Raw genomic sequence first — 21626 nt, 5'->3', positions numbered from 1 at the left:
CTGTTTCATACCCTTGCAAAGAAGTCAGGGCCACCTCCTAGCTCCTTAGTGAGGGAGAGCAGCTGAGGGGCCGGCTCAGGTAACGCTCACGTTTCTCTCACCCATCAGCAAATTAATGCCGCTGCTCCTTTTGCCTTGCAGCCTCTCCGGGGAGGACGCTGAGCTGGAACAGTGCTCAGAGTGTGAGGACAGGACCTCTGCTTGCTTCCCAGTGCTGTCTTTGGACTTGCCAACTAACCCCAGAGCAACTGTGTTTTGTTTCAGGATGGCACACTGCTGGCATCACCTTTCCGATTCCTTGTGTCCTTTGGCATAGAGCCAGGCTGCCCGGCGTTGAGGCCAGCCCAGCCTCACTGGCCCTCAGCCACGCAGGAGGGGCGGGCTCTTTGTGATGTCCCAATCTCACAGACAACTCTTGGGTTCTCGCTGTCTGAGCACAAGGGTTAGAGGCATGAGTCTGGGGTGAAGAGGCTCCTCTAGTGGCTTCTTCAGGTCAGGAAGCTTTTTAAGCTGCCACTCTTGGCAAATTCTGGAACCAGCAGTGACCAGCATCTGAGGTCTTGGGCCTTGATCCAGATGGGCTGAGAAATACAAAGGAGGCAGGTTAGGGCCTACTGAGGCCCACCTCTGGGAGCCAGGCCAACAACAGAAAAGAGGCCCCTCGTCTTAGACAGGTCAAGAAGAGGAGGGAGAGCCTTGCAGACACAGAGGGTGGAGCAGCGACAGGCATGAGCAGGTAGCCTCCCCCCAAAATAGGCTGAACCAGGCTGACGTGGCCTGGTCCCATGCCCTCCTGAGCATGGTACGATGTGGGGTTTTCAGGAGCAGTGGGGAGGGGATGCTCACCCGTAGGTGCCACTGGGAAAGGATGGGTCCTCTGGGCAGTTCCTGGAGGAGAGAGAACACCCTTGAGAGCCAGGAGACCTGGGTCCTATAGCTATTTCTGCCACTCATCCTGACCCCAGGCCAGCCACGTGCTCTTTCTTAGGCCTCAGATTTTTCTCCTCTGTAAACCAGGAGTTGATTAAATGATGTCCATGTCTGACCCCACAGGCCCATGATTACATTCAGTGGTTAGGCAGTGCCAGTCTGGAGAAACGTTACAAGTTCAAATGCCGGGACGTAAGAGAAGGAGGTGTCAGGAGCATGAAAGGGGGGAGCGCAGGTGCACAGATAAATGCGGGGGAAGTCTGGCGTGCCTAAAGGACACCCACAGCCCTGCAAGGAAGATGCCTAGTAGGTGGCTAGATGGCTGGACCTGAGGCTGGATCTGAACCCAGACAGGGCTGAAGTCCAGGAGCTAGAGGTCACAGTGTTCGTTTGTCGCCATGTTGAATTTTAACTTCTCTTGCCCTGGCTTTGGGGACATGTCACCATTTCTGACAATAGTTGGAAACAGATGCTTCTGAAAGGGGAAAGCAGAATTTTCACAGGTAGACGTTCCCTTTAGGGCTCCATAAAAGCACGGAGAATTTCACTTTTCCTCAGTGCTTGGAGAACAGCTGGTGTTGCCGCTGTGTTTCAGTCCTCTTCATGCCTTTGGCCCTGGAGCCTTAATGTTCAGCAGCTGGAATAGACTCGTAGGGCAAAGTAACCCTAAATTCAGAACCTGGCCCTGGAGCCCCTCTCAGGAGCTGTGCTCTGACAAGAAGAAGAAATAGGGACAATCTGTGAGCACACCACCCTGTGGCTAGCACCCACTTCCCCTGGGTGGGCACTAACAGAGCAGGTAATTTCCTCCCCTTTGCTGTCCCAGAGCTCCAGGCCTGGAGGCTCAGGCTGGACTCCTTTCTACCTCCAACCTGGGCGAGTCATGTGTCTACTGCTGCAGCCTCAGAATAGACAGTGACCCAGCAGCTAGCCTGGCAAGGACAGCACCTGCCCGCCCCAGCCACAGGGTAGATGCTTTCCCTGCAGTCACCGGAAGTGCACGTGGGAAGCCAGGTCACTCAGCCACACCCACACCACAAGCAGCCCGGGAGCCCTCCCGGGCCAGGTCTTGCACAAAACTCTGAGCAACAGAGAATAAGGAGCTACAGCAGAGAAGCATAGGCAGGGAGACTTAGCATGACGCTGCATGAGGGTCGTGTGACCTGGATTTCAGGTGAAGAATAGCAATTGGCCTGACAAAAACGTAGCTCGTGGTGTCCCAAGGGACTTGAGTGTCACTGCAGTGCCAGGCGGGAGGGAGGAGACGGCAGAAACGGCTACCAGAGGAAATTGGAGCCACATTGCACAGCTTCGTTTTAGTTCTAGGGTTTGTTATAGTTAGATTTGTGCTTCATAAAGATGGCAGTCAGCCGGGCACCAGCGGCTCATGCCTATAATCCTAGCTACTCAGGAAGCTGAGATCTGAGGATCATGGTTCAAAGCCAGCCCGGGCAGGAAAGTCCGTGAGACTCTTACCTTCAGTAAACCACTCAGAAAAAGCCGGGAGTGGCGCTTTGGCTCAAGTGGTAGAGCGCTCGCCTTGAACTGAAGAGCAGAGGGACAGCTCCCAGGCCCAGAGTTCAAGCCCCATGACTGACCAAAACAACAACAACAAAAAAGATGGCAGTCACACTGACCCAGAGGGCCAGGTCACAGCGCTGCCCCCACAGCAGCCAAGCCCCCTCAGCTTGTCTGCGTGCCAGCCCCTGGCTCCCACCTCGTCCAGGCCCTTTCTTTCCATGTGCCCAGTGGTGAGGCCATAGCTTTCCCTTCCCTGAGTCTCCCTGTCTTTCTCCTGACAAGGACACTGCCTGGTGACAAAGAGCCTTATAGACATGTCACCTTGAGAGTTAGTACTGTGAGCATCCCCATTCTACAGATGAGATTAAGGCTGGAGATGTTTAAGTGACATGTAACTCCAGACATCAAGTTGACACCTGACTCCAGAACTGCTGCTCTTGCCATCTTTTCACTAGCCCAGAGAACAAAAGCAAAAACAAAAAACAAACAAAAATGGTGTTTTGGCTGTGTCTGAAGTCTATGAGAAAGAAAAAAATGAAATCTCAGAGCTGAGTACAGATGTAGGGAAAAGGGACGGACGGTGTGCGTTCATCTGTGCTGGTGTGTGTGGAGCATTTGTGAACTGGCCTCAAGGTCTGCCCAAAGAAGACAGGAAGCCCCCTTGAGATAGGCCCTTACTTGCAGGCACGCAAAGAACTGGTCCTGTGGTGAGGGCTGGAGGCTGAGGAGCTCTTGGAAGGCCAGGGCACGTGAGGCCGTCAGGGAGCAGAGGACAAAGCTAGGAACCCTTGGCCGGCCCTTCCTTTCCTTTTGCTGATCCACCTGTGTCCCTGAGATGATCAGGGTAGAAACTGCAGGACAAGCAGCTGAGGCATTGGTGTGGGACCACCCATCATCCACCCCCCCCCAGTCTTGCATGCAGGCTTGTAGGGAACCCTAGCAGTTGCGCCCATTGGGGCCTCGGGAGATGGGGATCCAGGTCCTGAGTGAGCAGGATGGAGCTCTGCCCTGGCTTTTCCTTTTGGGCCATGATGGAGAAGTCTCATTCTCTGGGGACCAAGAATCCTTCCGCACCACAAGGACACTGGCCACTACTACTACTCAGTTGCGCTTTTTTTTTAAATTTTGGTGGTGTTTGGGTTTGAACTCACAACTGCTAGGTAGGTACTTTTGAGCCACTTAGCCCTTAGTGTGTTATTTTTGAGACAGGTCTTTTGTCACACTTGGCTGGACCTGTGCTTCCTATCGGTGATTCCCCTCATGGCCAGGATGTCAGGCATGAGCCATCACACCAACCACTGGTTGAGATGAAGTTTCATGAGCTCTGTAAAAAAAAAAAAAAAAAAAAAAAACCTGGGCTGGCCTCCAACTTCACTTCTCAGATCTCTGCTTCCCACATAGCTCGGACGTAAGATTGTGCCTCCATCCCAGCTAGGATGGGACTGTTCTTAAGGGACAGCACGAGGCTCCCTCATCCCTCGGCCCTTGCCAGTGCTCCCATCATGCCTCCAAGTCAGAGTACGGGAGAAAATGTCCAGCCCAGGGGCAGAGTTGCCTGAATCTACACTCAGCTAGACCGTCCATGCCATTGGAATCCTACTGTCTTTCCATGCTGGATGAAAATGGGTGGATAAGTCAGCTGATTTTTCAAAGCTGATTTTCACAAAGCCCCGTATTTAGACTCTGGAATTCTCTTTCCCTATCTAGCCATAATGGAGGAAGCTGGTATGACTATGGCCCCAAAGCTCATCCCACCAAGTGACACAGCCTTGAATGCCCTAAACAAGATGCACATACTGCACCCCCAAGAAGCTGGCATTTGTAGGTACCAGCCTCTCTCCCCCCCCCTTCTCTGTCAGAATATACAGGTATGGCTTGAAAAGAGAGCTAATGAAGACAACTTACACCTCTCTAAATGCCAGGAGCATCAGTGCCAGGCCTAACCCCCCACCTCACCCCACCCCTGCAAAAGGTGATCCAGATCCTGTCCATAGGCCCAGGACACCCAGACTTGAGTGTGCCCAAACACTGTGCCCTGGCCCTGAGTACACGAATCTTACCAGGAGGGCAGGACAGGTTACCAGCCATGTTCATAGCTATTACCACTGGCCCCTCCTTTCCGACAGTGTCCAGTTTCAATATGCAAAATGTAATAAGCAGGTGACCATGCATATTGCATGTGTATGTGTGAGGAAGGACTGTACTGGAGAGGGCAGCTCCACCCCGCAGAGGCCACAGCAATGGGAAGGTTTCCAAGGTCCCGCTAGTTCAGGACAGGCTTGCCTGACCATCTGCAGCCCCAGCCCTGACATGTCGGGACTGTATCCAGAACCTTGGACTCTTATAAGATGCTGACTCCAGGAAGTTCTAATCTTCTGACAGAAGCTGGGGACTGGTGTGCTGGGGTTCCACACTAGTGCAGCACCTTAGACAAGGTCTCTGAGGCGGATTCCTGCCTTGCTGCACGACTCAGCACAGGTGGGTCATGACCCTCACAGGCTAGCAGCTCCCCAGGTCTTACACAGGACTGAGCAGCTCAGGACCCTCAGACACCTGGAGGATTAAGTGCAAACCAGGACAGAAAGGTTGTCTGTAGAGGCTGAAGCTCCATATTGGTGGACTGGGGAGATATCTCCCAGGGACTTGTACTCAGAGGGAAGAGGCCTACAGAGCAACAGGCCCAGGCCCAAGACAGGCTAGTGGTCAGGAACAGAGTCCCTGGGCCTTCACAATGCCTACATAGCACACATGCACTGGGTAAATGAACAGACCTTCCTGTCCAGGCCTTGATCTTGAACTGAGCTGCCAGCAAAGCCTCCCTCACACTCCAGGTGTTCTTCTGGAGTCGTGTGCTCTTCCAGCCCCTCCCTACAGACCATTTACCCAATGCCGCTCCATGAAAGCAGAGCCACAGCACATACCTTATAGCCACAGACTTAACAGCATTACTATGCTCTTTGACCCTGGGCAGCCTACCTCACTTTCCCACTGCTCCTCAGCAATTCAGGTGTCTTCCCACACAGCACCCTCTCCCTGTCTAAAACCCCAGAACAGGCAGGCAGACCTCCGTGGTACAGCCGGGCCAGCTTCACAGAGTCACGTGGGACCTCAGACCTCCCAGCCACCCAGCTCTCCTCCTCACTGGGTCAGTCAGTGTCATGTACATGTATGTTCACATGTGTGTGCACATGAGCATACATGCTGCTGAAGTCCCACCGTAGATCTCCAGAAGGTAGAGCTCCTCTGTCAGAGGACTGGCGGGGGTAGAGCTGGGCTGGCCGGTGCGAGAAGCAGCAATGATAAGAGTTTTGGGAGAAAGTAAGGAGCTCACTTTGACCCCATGCACCCTGCTGGGCTTGGGCTCAGTGTGACCACTAAGTACATCCGGCACGTGCAGTGAGTTGCATGAAGGAATGAAGGCAAAAGCAGCAAAGACTGGGAGCCAGAGCTTGCCAGATGGTTCTCTAGGATTCTGTGATCTTGAGGGATCTATCACATCGTGAACTCTTTTTACATCTTAGCAGTCATCTAAGCATGGGACTTGGTCCCAACAGCAGAAGATAAGGTGTTTTCAGTCACGTCCGGAGTCTCTGTGCATGTGTGGGTTTAGACAGGCCTCTGCCGAGACTTTCCGGCTTCCCACACGGGCACAAGTTCAGAAGCAGAAGGTTGGTTAGGGGCTCTGATCAAGTGAATGTTCTGTGAGGAAGGCCAAGAGTGGCACTTCTGAGAGAGAGCCTGGCACACTGACCGCAAGGTCCCAGCCAAGTCTGCTTTGTACAGGGTCATGTCTGAGTTGTGAAGGCCTTAACTTGAGAGAACGTTGTTCCAATGGTAGAGGTGCAGGTGCAGGTACTGTCACGTCACACTAGGTCTTCATGGTACTTCAGACCTCATTTAGTTCAATCCTCTTGTCTTACAGAAGAGGAGGCTGAGGGCCTGAGAAGCCCGGGCTGCCCACCTGTCAGTGGCAAACAGCACCCAGGTCCCCTTGCCCTCTCCCAGTGCTCTATTGACCCACCCGGCAGATGGCCTTTATCTAAGGCCAACCTGCTCTCTTTCCAGACACTGCTCCAACCCACTGCCAGCCCCAGGTGTTTCCAAGGGATCAGCCACAAGAGTCTTGACCCCTGGCTTCCTTGCAAGTGAGAGGGTGGACTGCAAGGCTGCTGTTCAGCCACAGCCTCCAGCAGGGTCAGGCTCAGTGCAGAAAGCTGTCCTGGTGAGAGTGGCCAAAACGGGGTGGCCACGTTGATGGCCTCTGAGAAACCTGCCTCCTGACTTTTAACGCTCTGGGTATTTTTCCTCCCGGCCTCACTTCTGTGTCGGTGTTATTTTCCGCTTCATCTTATCTGTTTCCTTCCAGGTCCAGCTTTAGGGAGCGGCTGCCAGGCCTTAGGAGCCTTTGCAATGGTTTTGTATTTCTGTAGACACCAGATATAAACATACTGATATATTTGTGTCCCTCCCCTGCTCCCCCCCCCCAGTTCACAAGCCCGACGCACACTCTACACGCAGGCCACTCTGACCCCGTGTTCCATGTGGCAGGAGGGCCCCGCCCCGGGCCAGGCCCCAGGTCATGGCTGCTGGCTGTCTGTGGCGGAAGTCCTTGATTGTTCCCCTCTCCCCCTCCCAGCTCTAACCATTCTGTCCGTCTATCTCGTCTCGTCTTCAGTTTCAAATCAATGTCATGAAGGGCTTCCCTTCCATGCCTAAAAGGAAACAGTATGTTTGGGGGAACTATTGGGGTTGGAGGGCTTCCAGGGCAGCTTGGGGCCCTGTCTGCAGGTGCTCAGAGGAAGCCTTCTGATTGTCTGGCATCCCAGCCAATCTGAGCCTTCTGAGCCTTGGAGAATCTGCTGTCTGAGGCTCTCCCTTGGCCCTGACAGGGCAAGCTGGTCATCTTTGGTGCAAACACTAGGGCCAGCTGGGGGCTGAACCATATTGTTTCCCTTTGAGGCCAGTCCTGGTCCTCGTCCCCATCCACAGCTCATGCTTTTTGATTTGCATCTTTTTTTGCATGGACATGCCGAGTAGTAATAAGCAGGGTTTTTTGTTCTTTTGGGCGCCTCTGGTCAGACTCTTCTCTTTCAGATCCCGTGTCAGGTCATTAGGTTCAGGTGTGTCATTGGTGTGTCCTTTGAGTCCTAAAACGAAGGGCGTGACCGAGGTGTGCAGGGAGATCTGGCCCTGTGAGGCAGCAGCGCAATGGTCGCCCTGGTGGCCAATGAGGACACCCTGGTCTCTGTGCCTAGGTCCGTGCAAGACAGCAGCCAGTGCGGCCGGGAGAAGCTGGAGCTGGTGCTGTCCAACCTGCAGGCTGACGTGCTGGAGCTGCTGCTGGAGTTTGTCTACACAGGCTCTCTGGTCATCGACTCCGTCAATGCCAAGACTCTGCTAGAGGCAGCCAGCAAGTTCCAGTTCCACACCTTCTGCAAAGTCTGTGTGTCCTTTCTTGGTAAGCTGTGTGGGGACCATATATCACTCGGGGGCAGGGAAGGGGGCAATATCCGTCTATTTATCTGTCGTCTATCTAGCCATACCCTAGCCACACCAGGAAAGTCCTTGGGATTCTTAGCTCCAATTAACCACCAAAAAAGCTGGAAGTGGAGCTGTGGCTCAACTGGTAGAGTGCTAACCTTGAGCAAAATGCTCAGGGATGGCATACAGGAGCAGCACAAAATCAAAAGTCCCCCAATCCAGGTGCTAGTGGCTCACACCTGTGATCCTGTCTTCTCAGAAGGCTGAGATCTAAGGATGTCAGCTCAAAGCCAGCCCAAGCAGGAAAATCCATGAGACTTATCTCCAGTTAACCACCAGAAAACAGAAGTGCAACTGAGGCTTAAAGTGGTAGCCTTGAGTGAAAGAGCTCAGAGACAGTGCCCCAGCCCTGAGTTCAAGCCCCATGACCAACAGAGAGAGAGAGAGAAAGAGAGAGAAGTCTGAGACCTCAGACATGCCTGTTAGGGTTGTGAAAGACAAGACACTGTAAGTCACAGTGTGACACCCCCCTCACACACACACACACACACACACACACATCTCTAGGCTCCAAAGCCTCAGCCCTCCCTCCACAAGGTGAGGAAACTCACTACCCCTCACAGCCTTGGCCCTGCCACACCTGCAGGAGCAGAGGGGAGATCAGGAGAGTCAGTATGAGTTAGGGCAGAAGAAAACTTGTCACATCAACACAAGAAGGGGCTTTGGGGGACTCTGGTGATGGAGGGTGGGAACAAAAGGTGATCCTCCCTGGGCCCTTGAATCAGTGGCTCTACATTGTCATCCCAGAGAAGCAGCTGACTGCCAGCAACTGCCTGGGCGTGCTGGCCATGGCCGAGGCCATGCAGTGCAGCGAGCTCTACCACATGGCCAAGGCCTTCGCACTGCAGATCTTCCCCGAGGTGGCAGCCCAAGAGGAGATCCTCAGCATCTCCAAGGACGACTTTATCGCCTACGTCTCCAATGACAGCCTCAACACCAAGGCCGAGGAGCTGGTGTATGAGACCGTCATCAAATGGATCAAGAAGGACCCTGCGTCACGTGCCCAGGTAGGGCCTGGCCTATCCCTACTCCTTCTCTCTGGGTTTGGGAGGGGACCTTGCAGTGAAGGGATCTGCAGCAAAGATGAACGGTGGTAAATAAAGCAGGGTTTCCCATCTATCCAACAGGGTTGTGGGGGAGTTATTAGACCAGGGAGAGGGAGGCTGGTCCTGCTGTGCTCCCCAGTCTCCCATGCCTCCTCCCTGCCACACACACACAGCAGCAGAGAGGAGAAGAGAAGATGTGAAGATGAACATATCGCCAGAGGGTCCTTACATGACTGTCATTTCACCTTGAGTGCATCCAAGATGACCAGAGGCCACAGGACTTGGATTTGCATCACTCAGGGCCTGCAAGACAAAATAGGTGCCTGAGGAAGGTGCTCGGCTGGGCTCCCAGGAGTTCAGACCAACAGGAGGCGCTCCCATCCAAGGCCTGCGGGAGATGGGAGGCCACTGTGCACATGACAGGAGGGAGTGTGAGACCCTGGGAGGGGGGGAGGGGGGGAGACAGCTGGAGGAATCCAAGGGAGAAGGAAAAGATGGCAGTGCCCCAGAGAGGCACCCAAGTCACTGGGAGCCACTGGGTCTGTGCACTTCCTGGCTAGAGGCCCTGCTCCAAGGGGAATTGCCTTGATTCTTGGCATTGTGGGTATCAGAAACTGGTGAGAGGAGGCTGAGGAGGTACCCAGAAAACAGCAAATGGGGACATCCCAGAAGCAAGGGCCTAATCAGGCAGAACAAGGTTAAAGAGGTCAGACCCCAGAATGAGCTGAGGCGATTGAGCGATGGATGACAAGGGCGGTCGTGTTAGCTCGGGAATAAGAAGAGGGACAAGGCTGGGAGGGGTGGAGTAGGTGTTAGGATGGGTGGGACTGGGCCATACAGCATACAGAGATGCCTCCCCACACGACCCAGCCTCCAGCTCCTCACAGAGCAGGAAAGGGATCCTTAGACTTGATCAAGCTGGAAGGAGGCAATTGTTTGTTTTTGTTGGTTTCCAGAGGAAGGCAGCTAGATTGGCAGCTAATGACAGATTGCCACAATTTGCAACAACTCCAAAATCTATGCCCCAACCCACATCTCTGTCCTTGATCGCCTACTGGACATTTCCAGCAGAGTGTTCCCAAACCATCTAATTCATCAGGCCCAAAGCCCGCGTCTTTTCCTGCATCCACCACCTAAGTTCTGCCCACTGACCAAGACAGATCATGGGTTCTTTTGCTGGCCACACCGTGTCTATCTCTGTTTCCTTCCTCTTTCTTAGATGGGCTCATGGCCTTCTGCCCCTCTTCACACCCCAGTCTCACAGGGTCACAGCCAGCATCTCCTCAGTGGTGTCTCCGTCACCCACCTCGCTCCCTTTGAATCCATGTCCCATCCTGCAGCCTGGGTGCTGTCTCTACAACAGATTGGCTCACACGGTTTAAAACTTTCCATTGGCTGGGAAGGTGGCTCAGTGGTACAGTGCTTGCCTTGCATGCATGAGGCCCTGAGTTCGATTCCTCAGCACCACATAAGCAAAATGAAAAAAGCCGGAAGTGGCGCTGTGGCTCAAGTGGTAGAGCGCTAGCCTTGAGCTGAAGAGCTGAGGGACAGCGCCCAGGCCCAGAGTTCAGGCCCCATGACCGGACCAAAAAAAAAAAAAAAACTTTCCATTATTTCACCTCGCAAGAGAAGCCGCACAGTCCTTGGCCCGCAAGGATGAGGTCAGCCGAGCCTGGCCTGTGAACCTCTCCAGGCTCACTGCTCCTTATTGGCTGATTGCTACCCCTCAACAAAAACCCTCCGCATCCAACAAAAATAAGCCCCATGCAATTCCCCAGATATCCCTCCCCTTCCAGGCCTCCGCATGGCTTTGAATGTGAACCTCCCCAGCTTCTGCCCAGCCCCTGTCCAGCCAGTTCCGACATCACCTGCCTTCTGTCGCCTCTCACTCCTGCACGGCCTACACACCTAACCAGCCTCCTGCTCTTGCCTCTCCCCCATTAACCTATGGACACCTGGAGATCAGGGACGTGATCCTACGCCTTCCTCAGCCACGAGCTTAATGGGTGGCACGTGTGACCACCCTTTATTTGCTGAATGACGCGCACTTTGCCAGGCGGCAGGGAGTACAGGTCAGTCCATGAAAAGCCTCCAGCCCAGAGTGCGGGGAGCTCGGAGCCAGTGTGAGATGAGGAGCCACCGCGAAGGAGTTGTGGTGTTGGGGTCACACAGGCTCTCATAGGCACCAGCGTTTTCAAGTCCTTCTGGAGCCCTCTCACCTGCTCTGAAGTCTCTGCCCTCCTCACACCTCATCGTAAACTCACGCCCTCCTTGTTCCCACCCCTGGCAAACCTGGTATGTGGCAGGGACCCGTGACCAGGGTGGAGTGCAGAAATGAGGTGCTGAAGGAATGAATGGATGGGCCACAGTGGACCAGCTGCCGCCTTCAGGGCTGAGTGCCCTTCCCACCTCTGTCTAGGCTGGTTGGGAAGAGTGCCCTCGTCATCCATGCACGGCCCTGGGACAGTCCCACACTTCCTTCTTCTCTACACAACTCTCGTTGTATAGACTCCCTCCCCGGAGTCTAAGCTGGGCCGTGTCTGCTTCATCCTACAGTATGCAGCCGAGCTCCTGGCAGTCGTCCGCCTCCCCTTCATCCACCCCAGCTACCTGCTCAACGTGGTGGACAATGAGGAGCTGATCAAGTCATCAGAAGCATGTCGGGACCTGGTCAACGAGGCCAAACGCTACCACATGCTACCCCACGCTCGCCAGGAGATGCAGACACCCCGAACCCGGCCCCGCCTCTCAGCAGGTACCAAGGGCTGTGTGGAGCCGTGGGTGCCATGGGGTAAGCCCAGCGCTGGGGTGCCCCCCACAGAGAAGCCAGGCACAGATGCTGACAACGGGAGGGTGTGTCCCAAGGGTGCCCATCCATGTCCCCACAGGTGTGGCTGAGGTCATCGTTTTGGTTGGGGGCCGTCAGATGGTGGGGATGACCCAGCGCTCGCTGGTGGCCGTCACTTGCTGGAACCCGCAGAACAACAAGTGGTACCCCTTGGCCTCGCTGCCTTTCTATGACCGCGAGTTCTTCAGTGTAGTGAGTGCCGGGGACAACATCTACCTCTCAGGTGAGGCCCCTCGGGGCTGGGGCGGGGGCTGGGCTGGGCTTCCCAAGGGGCCTCTGCCCACGTGGCAGAGCTGAGCAAGGCCAAGGCCCCTCTGCAGGTGAAGCCTCCTCCTTCCACCTTTGGGACTGGGCCGGCTGGTGCGCACCCTGCCTCAGCCCCTGCCTGCTCTCTGTACCCCCCATGCTGCCCACAGGTGGGATGGAATCGGGGGTGACGCTGGCCGATGTCTGGTGCTACATGTCTCTGCTTGACAACTGGAACCTGGTCTCCAGAATGACAGTCCCACGCTGCAGGCACAACAGCCTCGTCTACGATGGAAAGATTTACACGCTTGGGGGACTGGGTGTGTCAGGCAACGTGGACCACGTGGAGCGGTAAGGAGGCCACACTCCCCACCGGGCATCCTCTCAACGGTCGCGGGAAGCTAAAGTCACGTTGCTTCTCACCAGCACCCACACAGTGTTCCATAGCCCTACAGGCAAGGCCGTACGAGGCTCCTCAGACACAGTAACTGGCAAGGACCATGGCATGTGAGCTAGATGCAGCGGGGTGACGTCTGCTGCAGCTGTCCCCAGTCATCGGGTGGGGCATTTAAGCATTGAACAAGATGGAGGCCCATTGCTTGGGTCATAGGGTGAGCTTGGCCAGGCTTGCCAGATGGTGGGGGGTGGCATACTAGTCTGCAGGTGCCATCACTGAGACTCGCTAGACATTCAGGAGCAAAGCTGGAACTCCATGCTCCAACTACAGGCTGTGCAGTAGCAGCGGCTCCTTGTCCTCCCAAGCAGGATTGTACAACAGAGCGCTGCCCTCCGACCACCCCTCACATCCCAGGAAGCCTTTGGTGCTGCCACATACCAAATGAGCAGTTGGGAACACAGTCTCACCAACACTCCAGAATTCTCCAGATTCACATGCTAGTCGCCCTCTATTGAAAGTCCCCAGAGAGCTTTCTCCCAGAGGTCATAGTGCAGGGTCAGGAGTAGGTTCAGGGCCAGAGGCTGCATGTACAGCCATATCTTTGGGGGTCATGCTAAGGTCCTTTCCTCACAGGCAGTGAAGGTGTTATTGTGGGGTCAGGAGACATCATAGGAAGACAGCCTGAACATCTGGGGGAGACTGGTCAGTTAGCAGAGGAACAAGAAGGCCACTATGCTGTATTGGAAGAAACTAAGGCCCCAAGAGCTGATAAGCAAGGCAGACCTGGCCTCACATTACAGTCCAAGAGATTGCCTTCCACATCACCAGAGCTCTTTTTCCCAGGCCTCCCTACGCCCTGGCCTGCCAACCTAGCTTCTGCCCTTACCTGCCACCTCCCATGTGGAGTCCTTTGCCTGTGAAGTCACACATATTCCTCAATTGGATTTTTTTTTTTACCCCTCGGTGGCTAATTGGACACTTGACAAATGTTGCAGCAACAGTGGTTTCAGAGTGAGGCGGGCTCCGAATGTTCATTGTGGGCTTTTAACTCCCCCAAGTGGAGCCCAGAGATGGCTCAGTAACAACATTTAATTGTCATATTGATTTGAAGATAATGGGGAATCCCTGTGTGATTACAAGGATGTGAATACTGCTGTTGGACCAGGACCAGCGGTGACACGGGGACCATTGATGTGACCTGCAGCATGGCCACTGGGTGCTTCAAGCCTTCCAGAAGCATCCGCTTCTAGCCATTTGTCACCCAATAATGAACGCGTGAGAAAAGGAGACATTTTCTGTGTAGGAGTACACTGAGCTGGATCTGTCATCTGCCTTGCTTTTTGTCAGCTATTTTTAATCTCCTAAGACGCTGATTACTCATTTTTTGCAAAGTTATACTTGTTGATAAATACAGGGATTTGTTCAAGGATCACATATACTGACTAAGAGGTAGAGACAAGATTTGCTTGTCTTGGACCCAGAGCAGCTGCTCTAAGACCCAGAGGTTGTCCATATCATCTTTCGGGGGGGAGGGGTAAAGGGGGATGCCAGCTGGGGCACCATGTGAGCAAGACTATTGTGAGAGTCCCAGTGGATGGAGGAGCCATCTAGGGTGACAGGGAGCACTGTCAGCTGTCCTTGAAGACCCCTGGATGATGTCCACGCAAGGGAGCCTAAGGACACAGTCGGGGGAAGGCCACTGCCTCCCCAAAAGCAGTCCCCTTTGGGTAAGGCAGTTTCAGGGCCAAATGGTAGCGATGATGAGAATTCAGGCTGACAGGAAGGTCAGCGTAATGGGGACAGACATGAGGGTGCTTTGTTCCTCAGGAAGTACTAATGGTACAAATTGCTATTATATTGATAATGAATGAGATATATGGTGCATTATAATTATATTACATTACTGTATTACAGGAATAGAGCAAGATTATATAATTATAGATTGAAACAACAGTGCCATAGACAAACCTGTATTATATCATTATATAAATAACCGGGTCTAATATTTTATAGAAATATATTGCGGTAGCTGTGCTTACTGGATAAATGATAGTGGAGCGCCTCACTCGGCAGGTCATTTGCATGTCATTAGCATATCCTTCTCAAGCAGGAAGCTGACAGATTGAGCTGACGGGAGGGCTCGTGGCTTGGCAATCAGCCACCTGGAATAACAAGCTCTCAGGAAATTTGTGTTTGGTGGAATGTGCCATTATACCGAAAGACTGAGGACTAACAGCCACATAATCTCCCTCTGTCTCCAGCTCCTTCTGCAGGAGCTCTTTGGATCTCTGCCAGGTTGGCTTAAAAAACATATCTGAACTTCTGACACTGTCCAAAACGACATTGCCCCATTGCACGTCAGCCACGTATCACGGACCTGAGAGCCAGTGGCATCAGCCCTGCTGCCCCGCAGCCGTTTCTCAAATCTAAGGCCACAGCAGGATACTCCATGGCTATCCCCTCGCCACACACAGAGGGACAGGCCACATACAGCCCACTTCCTAGGGCACTGAGTTCTGACCCATGTATGGCTCACTTCACAGGCTCAGAGAGGAAGTGTGGGGGCTGTGTGCTTCCCAGGACAATCAAATGCCTCTGGAGGCTCAGTGAGCCACCTCGGATCCCTGCTTTGGGTCCAGGCACACACTGAGGGGTGAACAGTGAAGAAAGCTGTAGATAGGCTCTACTCAGGTCCCAAGTAATTACTGGGACAGCAAGAGCACCATTGGTGCAGTCAGCCCCCAGGAATGCTGGACAGAGATGCTGAGACCATCAGGAAGGAGCTGCCCATCCCCGCAAATAGACCTCAAGAATCCAAGCCCCTTGGCCAGTCTGTTGAACCCCAGTCCTGCTCTTCCCAACAGCTGCTTCCTGTCCCATTTCCCCTGTCTTATCTGTAGCTCCAGTTCGTCCCTTCTCTTGATTGGCTGCTTTGTCCTGCAACATGCAGACAGCAGATCTGTTCCACTGAACTCATGGCCTGTGTGCTGCCCTGGGGCTGACGGGAAAATCCCATCGTCCTGCACACTGCCTGAACAACACACCTGGCCTCCACCTACGTCAGGTGCTGCAAGGAAGGCTTTGGGATTTGCCTTGTCAGCCATTTGCCCCACTCTGAGAAGCAGGTGTTACTCTTCTTCCTCTCTGTCCTCAAAGTCCCCTCCCCATGCAAATTCCCCCACTGCTTTTGCCAATCCTGTCTCCTGCATCCCAGAAAAACAAGGCCATCATAATTTGTCTTCCTGCTCACTCCCATCCTTGGCTTCTGTCCTGCCCAAATGCACTCACTCCCCTGGTCACCCTGGATTCAATCTGAGTCTGCTCTTTCTCCCAACACCTTATATCATCAGCCCTCCTTTTTGTAGTTGAAGACAGAGTCTCACTATATTCCCTAGACTGCTCTCAAATTTCTCCCTCCCTGCCTCTCTCTCCTTCTCTCCTTCCTCTCTCCTCCCTCCCCCTCTGTTTCAGGACCTTGCAGATAACCAGATTGATGGTGGATATTTACACCTAATCCATGCATGCCACACCTTCTGATATGCTCTAAAGCATCTCAGCATTACCTATAATGCCTGATGCATTTAATAATGGCTACACTGTATTTGGGGGGAAATTATAACAAGACAAAAACAGGTGTTCAGTACAGATGCATTTTTCCCAAATATTTTCTATCTGCAGTTGGTTGAATCCAGGGATGTGAAGTGCACCAATATGGAAGGCCAACTGCATGTTTAGTGCTTTCTTATCTAGTTGGGATTCTTCCCATCTGCAGGATGGAAACACAATTAAGCTTTTCTTCTCTACACACACACACACACACACACACACACACACTACCATCACCACTTCCACCACCAAAATAAAGCAAACCCAGTGGTATGCTGATATTGCCTCAGACTAATTTGTGACAGCCACTTGTTAGAAAACTGGGGACTCCTCAAGCCAGTTGACAACTAGCTTACAAGTTAAATTACGTACATTTACAATTATGGAGCGAAGACACAGGTGATCCTCCTCACAACTCTTGACTTCCCCGTTGTCTGCCACATTTTCCCCCTCTCTGCTCTTGCAAGCCTGGAGAACGGTGGCCACAGCTGGCTCCCTACTCCCTCATCCAGCTGCTAGATTGAAGTCAGACTTTTGGGAGGACTTACCCACAAGAATCAGCAGACGCTACACTCTAGGACTTGTTTTTTTTCTTGCACAGATGACTGATCAATGTTGGTCTACAGTCACCTGCCAAAACCCCCTGTGCCTTCATTTCCCTTTCTGGGTGCTAACGTCTCTGCCTCTCTCCACAGCTAACTTCCCTGCCAGTAAAACTTATGCCCACTCTTCCCAGTCTCCACTAGGAGCCTCCCCTTGGGTGGTGACACACAATGGCTTCTGTCCCTCTGGTCCTCTAGACTACCTTGGACCACAGAAATACCATGAGCTCTCCACAGAGGAAGATGGCTGCTGCTGTGGGACCCAGGCTGCCCCCAGGCTCACAGCCAGCGCTCCCTAGAACATGTCCTCAGCCTCATGTTCTTTGACCATCATGCACTCTTTGGCTCTAGTTTCCATCTTCATGCCAGTATCCCCAGGGCTTGATATCCAGCCCAGACCCATATACCTCCCGCTGTGTGCCCTCCCGCTGCACACCCCTAACCTGCTCCCCACTGACATTGGAAAAAAATAACTGGAATCAACTTCATCCCCTGCCCCCCAGCCTGCAATCCCTGGCCTCCAGCAGAGCCGTCTCCAGTCCATCTCCCAAGGCAGAAGACCCTGCGTCACCATGGGAAGCTCTGGCCTTCCAGCAGTGATCCGACCCTCTCCTCTTCCCACCTCCTCCTGCTCTGGTCACCCATTGGCCCAAGCTTCCTGTAGCAGACTTGTCTAGTCGCCCTGCTTCCAGCCTCCTCGCTGAAGCCCCTCTCCACCCTGCAGCCACAGTGACCTCTCCAGAAGCCCCTTGGATTGCATTCTTTCTCTGCAGAAATGTTCAGGGCTCTTCTACTGTCCAGTACATAAAGCTGGATTCCTGACCTCTGCATGCATGGCCTTCACCTGACCTCCGGCCATTCCACACTCCAAGAGTGTCCCGTCCCTTTGTCTGTGCTCAGCTGGGATTGCCCATTCCCTCTTTAGACCCAGCCCAGGATCCCTCCTCCAAGAGGTCTCTCCCCGCCTGTGAAGGCAGGACGCCCCCTGTGTGCAGTGCCACCCCCTCACTCGCAGTCCTGTGCTGTCATCGGTTCCCCAAAGGCAGGAAGAGCACTTGGTTCTCCAGTTCTCTGATCCCCAGCCCAGAGCCTGGGATGCTCCATGCAAGATTGCCACGGAGAAGGGTAGGACCGAGCTGCACAGAGGGCCATTGGGTTCGGGGATGGGCAGCTCATGTGCAGAAGGAAAGGCAGGATCTGCAGAGAGACTGGACAGGCCCACTGAGGTTCAAGCGGTCAGGCAGTTTGGGGCAACCCTAGGAAGCCTGCAGGGCCTCATTGGGTGCCCTCCGCTGTGGCTCTGGCTGTCGGAGAGGAAGCAGATGCTGTGCTTCCCCAAGGGCTGCTGCCTGTGGCTGTGGCCATAGCCCCGTCCACGTCCTTTCCCTGCACAAGGCCCCCTCTCTCCGCAGGTACGACACCATCACGAACCAATGGGAAGCAGTGGCCCCTCTGCCCAAGGCAGTGCACTCGGCAGCAGCCACCGTGTGCGGTGGCAAGATCTATGTGTTCGGTGGGGTGAACGAGGCCGGCCGGGCCGCGGGCGTCCTCCAGTCCTACGTGCCTCAGACCAACACGTGGAGCTTCATCGAGTCCCCGATGATAGGTGAGGACCAGGTCGAGCCAGTGTGCTCCTCTTCCCCCCCCACCCCCACACACTGATTCGTTCATCCTCTGCAGCCCATTGGCTAAGCCAAATGACTCTGCAGACCCCCATCTGGGCAGTGGGTGGGTGCCCCCAGAGCCCAGGTGCAGTCAGGGGTTGTAGCACCTGGAGAAGGGCAGGCTGATCAAGGGCCCAGGCCTACCGTCCAGTCAGTCGGTGACATGCTGCAGGGAGGGGGTGCGGTGCTCTGTCTGAGACAGCATACTGACCTGCCGGCCCTGCTGTCCTCACAGATAACAAGTATGCGCCTGCAGTCACCCTGAATGGCTTCGTGTTCATCCTGGGTGGAGCCTATGCCAGGGCCACCACCATCTACGACCCCGACAAAGGCAACATCAAGGCAGGCCCCAACATGAACCACTCTCGCCAGTTCTGCAGGTAAGGCGCATCCCCTGGGGCTGTGATGACAAGGGCTCACAACTTTAACGTGGTCAAAGACACCTCCGGACGAGAGCAGAGCAGCGGCCCTTCCCTCAATGGATGTAAAGAGCAGAGGGGAGTGGGGAGGGGCGGGGAGAGGGGGCTCCCAAGGGTAGCTCCCTAGGGTAGTTACGGTAACCATTGCCCCAGGAGCTCCACCTCTAACTCCAGTAACCCCATCTCACACTGGGAGATGCATCCAGGCCATCTTCCTCTCGCTGAGAAGTGAGGCCAGTGCTCTCCCAGGGTGTCTCCCAGGGACAAGTGGCTGCTCAGGGTAAAGCCTGTGGCCCTTGGGGTGTAGATCGGGTGAGGGACACAAGACACCGCCGATCTGGAGCCTCAGGATCTGATGGGGAAGAATACATAGGGTCCTGCCTCTGTAGGGAAAGAGGGGATACAAGCCCTTCCCCTTCCAGGCCTCAATCACCTCATTATCAGCGGCCATAGCAGATTCTCCTGGTGCAAATGCAGAAGTAATCAGTCTTCAGCGTGTGAATAGCATGAAGTATTGATTGAGGGCCTACACAGCCCTAGTCCAAGCACATTAAACAACTTGGACAAATAACCTCCCTGGCTCGGGACACGTCTATATGTGAAATAGCCATGGGCCAGAGAACTGCTCAGCCCCTGCTGGCCTTCCAGCGCTGCCGCTCCTGAGCTGTCCTCTTTGTATGTCCTCTGAAGGGGCCGTGTGCAGGGTGGTCACTGTCACTGATAAGCACAACTGGATTATTGAGCCCCACTGTGGGAAGCAGCCCTGACTGAATGCCAGGGGAGATGTGAACAAGGGGAGTGGGAAAAAGTTGACCATAAAGGGAGAGACATGAAGACCTGGGGGTGTAGAGCTGGAAAGCAAGCTAGAAGCCTCAGCCGACTAAGTCCACAGATAGGTGTTCTGTGTGAGGCATTTCAGAAACAGCAGAGCCTTGGAAGAGCTATGTCTCTCAGACGCAGGGGCTTACTCCTATCCTCACAGTTACTCAGGAGCTCAAGATTCTGAGGATGTAGATTACAGAAACCCCCCCCCCATGAATAAGCAGGTGTGGTGGCAGGCACCTGTTGTCCCAGCTATATAGGAGGCTGTAGACGGGAAGCTCGCACTCTGAAGCCAGCCCCAGTCAAAAACATGAGACCTTACCTGAGAAATAACTAACGCACGAGGGCATGGCTGGAGTGGTATAGCACCTGACCAGCAAGTGCTTGGGTTCAAACCTTTGCTATCAAAAGGAAAGAAAGAAAGAAGGAGGGAGGGAAAGAGGAAGAGAGGGAGGGAGGGAGGGAAGGTGATCAGGGGATAGCCAAGAAGAAATAGCCTTTAATGAGAATGAAAAGGAAGTGAGGCAGAAAGCTGGATGTGGACGCCAGTGTGAAGGGGCTGGGACTATGCCGACAGAGAGAGAGCAGAGAGGGTGAGGTGCTGGGCTGTCGTGATGGGAAGAGCTGGTCAGGAGGACAGGACCAAGCCAGTGAGTGACCCCAGGAAAGGGGTCTGGGCACAGCCATTGGCACCCTGCAGCACATGCCTGACCCTCGCAGTCATGGGCAGACAGCAGGCCCAAAGTACACGTGGTAAGACAGTAGAGAGGTTGAACCCTGAACCTGGGACTGAGGCAGAACTCCCAGTCAAGTGGCTGATAAGGCCTTGAACCAGGTCCTCGCAGTCTTGAGTCATGTCCCCGAGTGAGAAGACTCTGTAGTCAACATAAAAAGATGGCCAGTAAGGCCTCAGCGGTGGAGCTGAGGACAGGTAACAGAGTTAGCTCAGCAGGGCTGAGCGGGAAGCCAGGGCTGCAGCGCCACGTCGGGTTGTCCCTGCAGGAAAGAGGTGTTGAATCAGCCCAGGGCAAAAGGCAAAGAATGACCTCCAGATCCCATACCTTTGCAAAAGGTTGCGGGCAGCCTGCAGTGGTGGCAGCATCGGGGATGCGAAGCTGGAAGTTCAAGGCCTGATTCTCTGTCCACTTTGCCTCCGGCAGTGCCGTGGTGCTGGACGGTAAGATTTATGCCACGGGAGGCATCGTGAGCAGCGAGGGACCTGCCCTGGGCAACATGGAAGCCTACGAGCCCGCCACCAACACATGGACCCTCCTCCCCCACATGCCCTGCCCTGTGTTCAGACACGGCTGCGTGGTGATAAAGAAATACATTCAAAGCGGCTGACATCAGCAGAAAGCCCATGACAAGACTGTGGAGAAAGTCCGGTGAGGCAAACGCTATACACAATGATCATTTCTTTCAACACCACCAGTAAGAGGCCCACAGAACACAATCCAGGAACTCACTGCGCTCACCATTTTGAATATTCTCTACATTTGAATGTAGAACGATCATCGTCGCCTTTGGGTGAAACGGAGCATGGCGTTCTGTGCACAGGAGCGGGGAGCCGGGCCTACGCCAGGGCTGGCTGGCTCCCGCAGAGACGCTTGCTCGAAACCCAGGCACTCGCTCACTCTACCCGGTGCAATATTTCACATATATTTTTATTTTCAACTGGGAGAGAGAAGCTGTGTTTCCCTTCCTGCAGAGCAAGCTTGATCCCTCATCCACCATAGATCAGTTAGCCTACGACAATATTGGGTATGAGGCTTTTTTGGAAGAAGATCAAAGTGTCCTTATCACTTTGATTCCGACTTTTGTTTTTTAACCAGTCTACACCTTCAAGGGGCTGGGAGAAGCAGCGAGGACAGGACTGTGTAGCATCAGGTTGAGGATGCTGCTGGTCCCCACTGGGATGCACGAGAGGGCTGTCCGGCTGTCCGGCTGCCCGAGCGGGAGTGGGGCCGGGTGGAAGCTGCAAGAC

General features: G+C 54.1%; 1 protein-coding gene across 2 annotated transcripts in view; it reads left to right on the top strand.

Annotated features, from left to right (window-relative positions):
• Positions 1-21381, top strand: part of Klhl29 (kelch-like family member 29) — a 135592-nt gene extending 114211 nt beyond the window's left edge. Inside the window, exons 5-12 of one of the 2 annotated variants that reach the window (XM_013013610.1) lie at positions 7707-7909; positions 8740-8999; positions 11595-11793; positions 11927-12109; positions 12303-12483; positions 18150-18343; positions 18637-18781; positions 20803-21381. In XM_013013610.1, the coding sequence (XP_012869064.1) occupies positions 7707-7909; positions 8740-8999; positions 11595-11793; positions 11927-12109; positions 12303-12483; positions 18150-18343; positions 18637-18781; positions 20803-20986 (1549 nt within the window). In that variant the 3' untranslated portion in view covers positions 20987-21381. The remainder of the gene's footprint in view (positions 1-7706; positions 7910-8739; positions 9000-11594; positions 11794-11926; positions 12110-12302; positions 12484-18149; positions 18344-18636; positions 18782-20802) is intronic. The other variant, XM_013013611.1, reaches the window with a different exon arrangement.
• The last annotated feature ends 245 nt before the right edge of the window (positions 21382-21626 follow it).

The sequence above is a fragment of the Dipodomys ordii genome, unplaced genomic scaffold, assembly GCF_000151885.1.
Source record: "Dipodomys ordii isolate 6190 unplaced genomic scaffold, Dord_2.0 Scaffold20, whole genome shotgun sequence".
In the NCBI taxonomy this organism is placed as follows: domain Eukaryota; kingdom Metazoa; phylum Chordata; class Mammalia; order Rodentia; family Heteromyidae; genus Dipodomys; species Dipodomys ordii.
The sequence above is the reverse complement of the archived record's forward strand: the minus strand, read 5'-3'. Positions and strand labels throughout refer to the sequence as shown.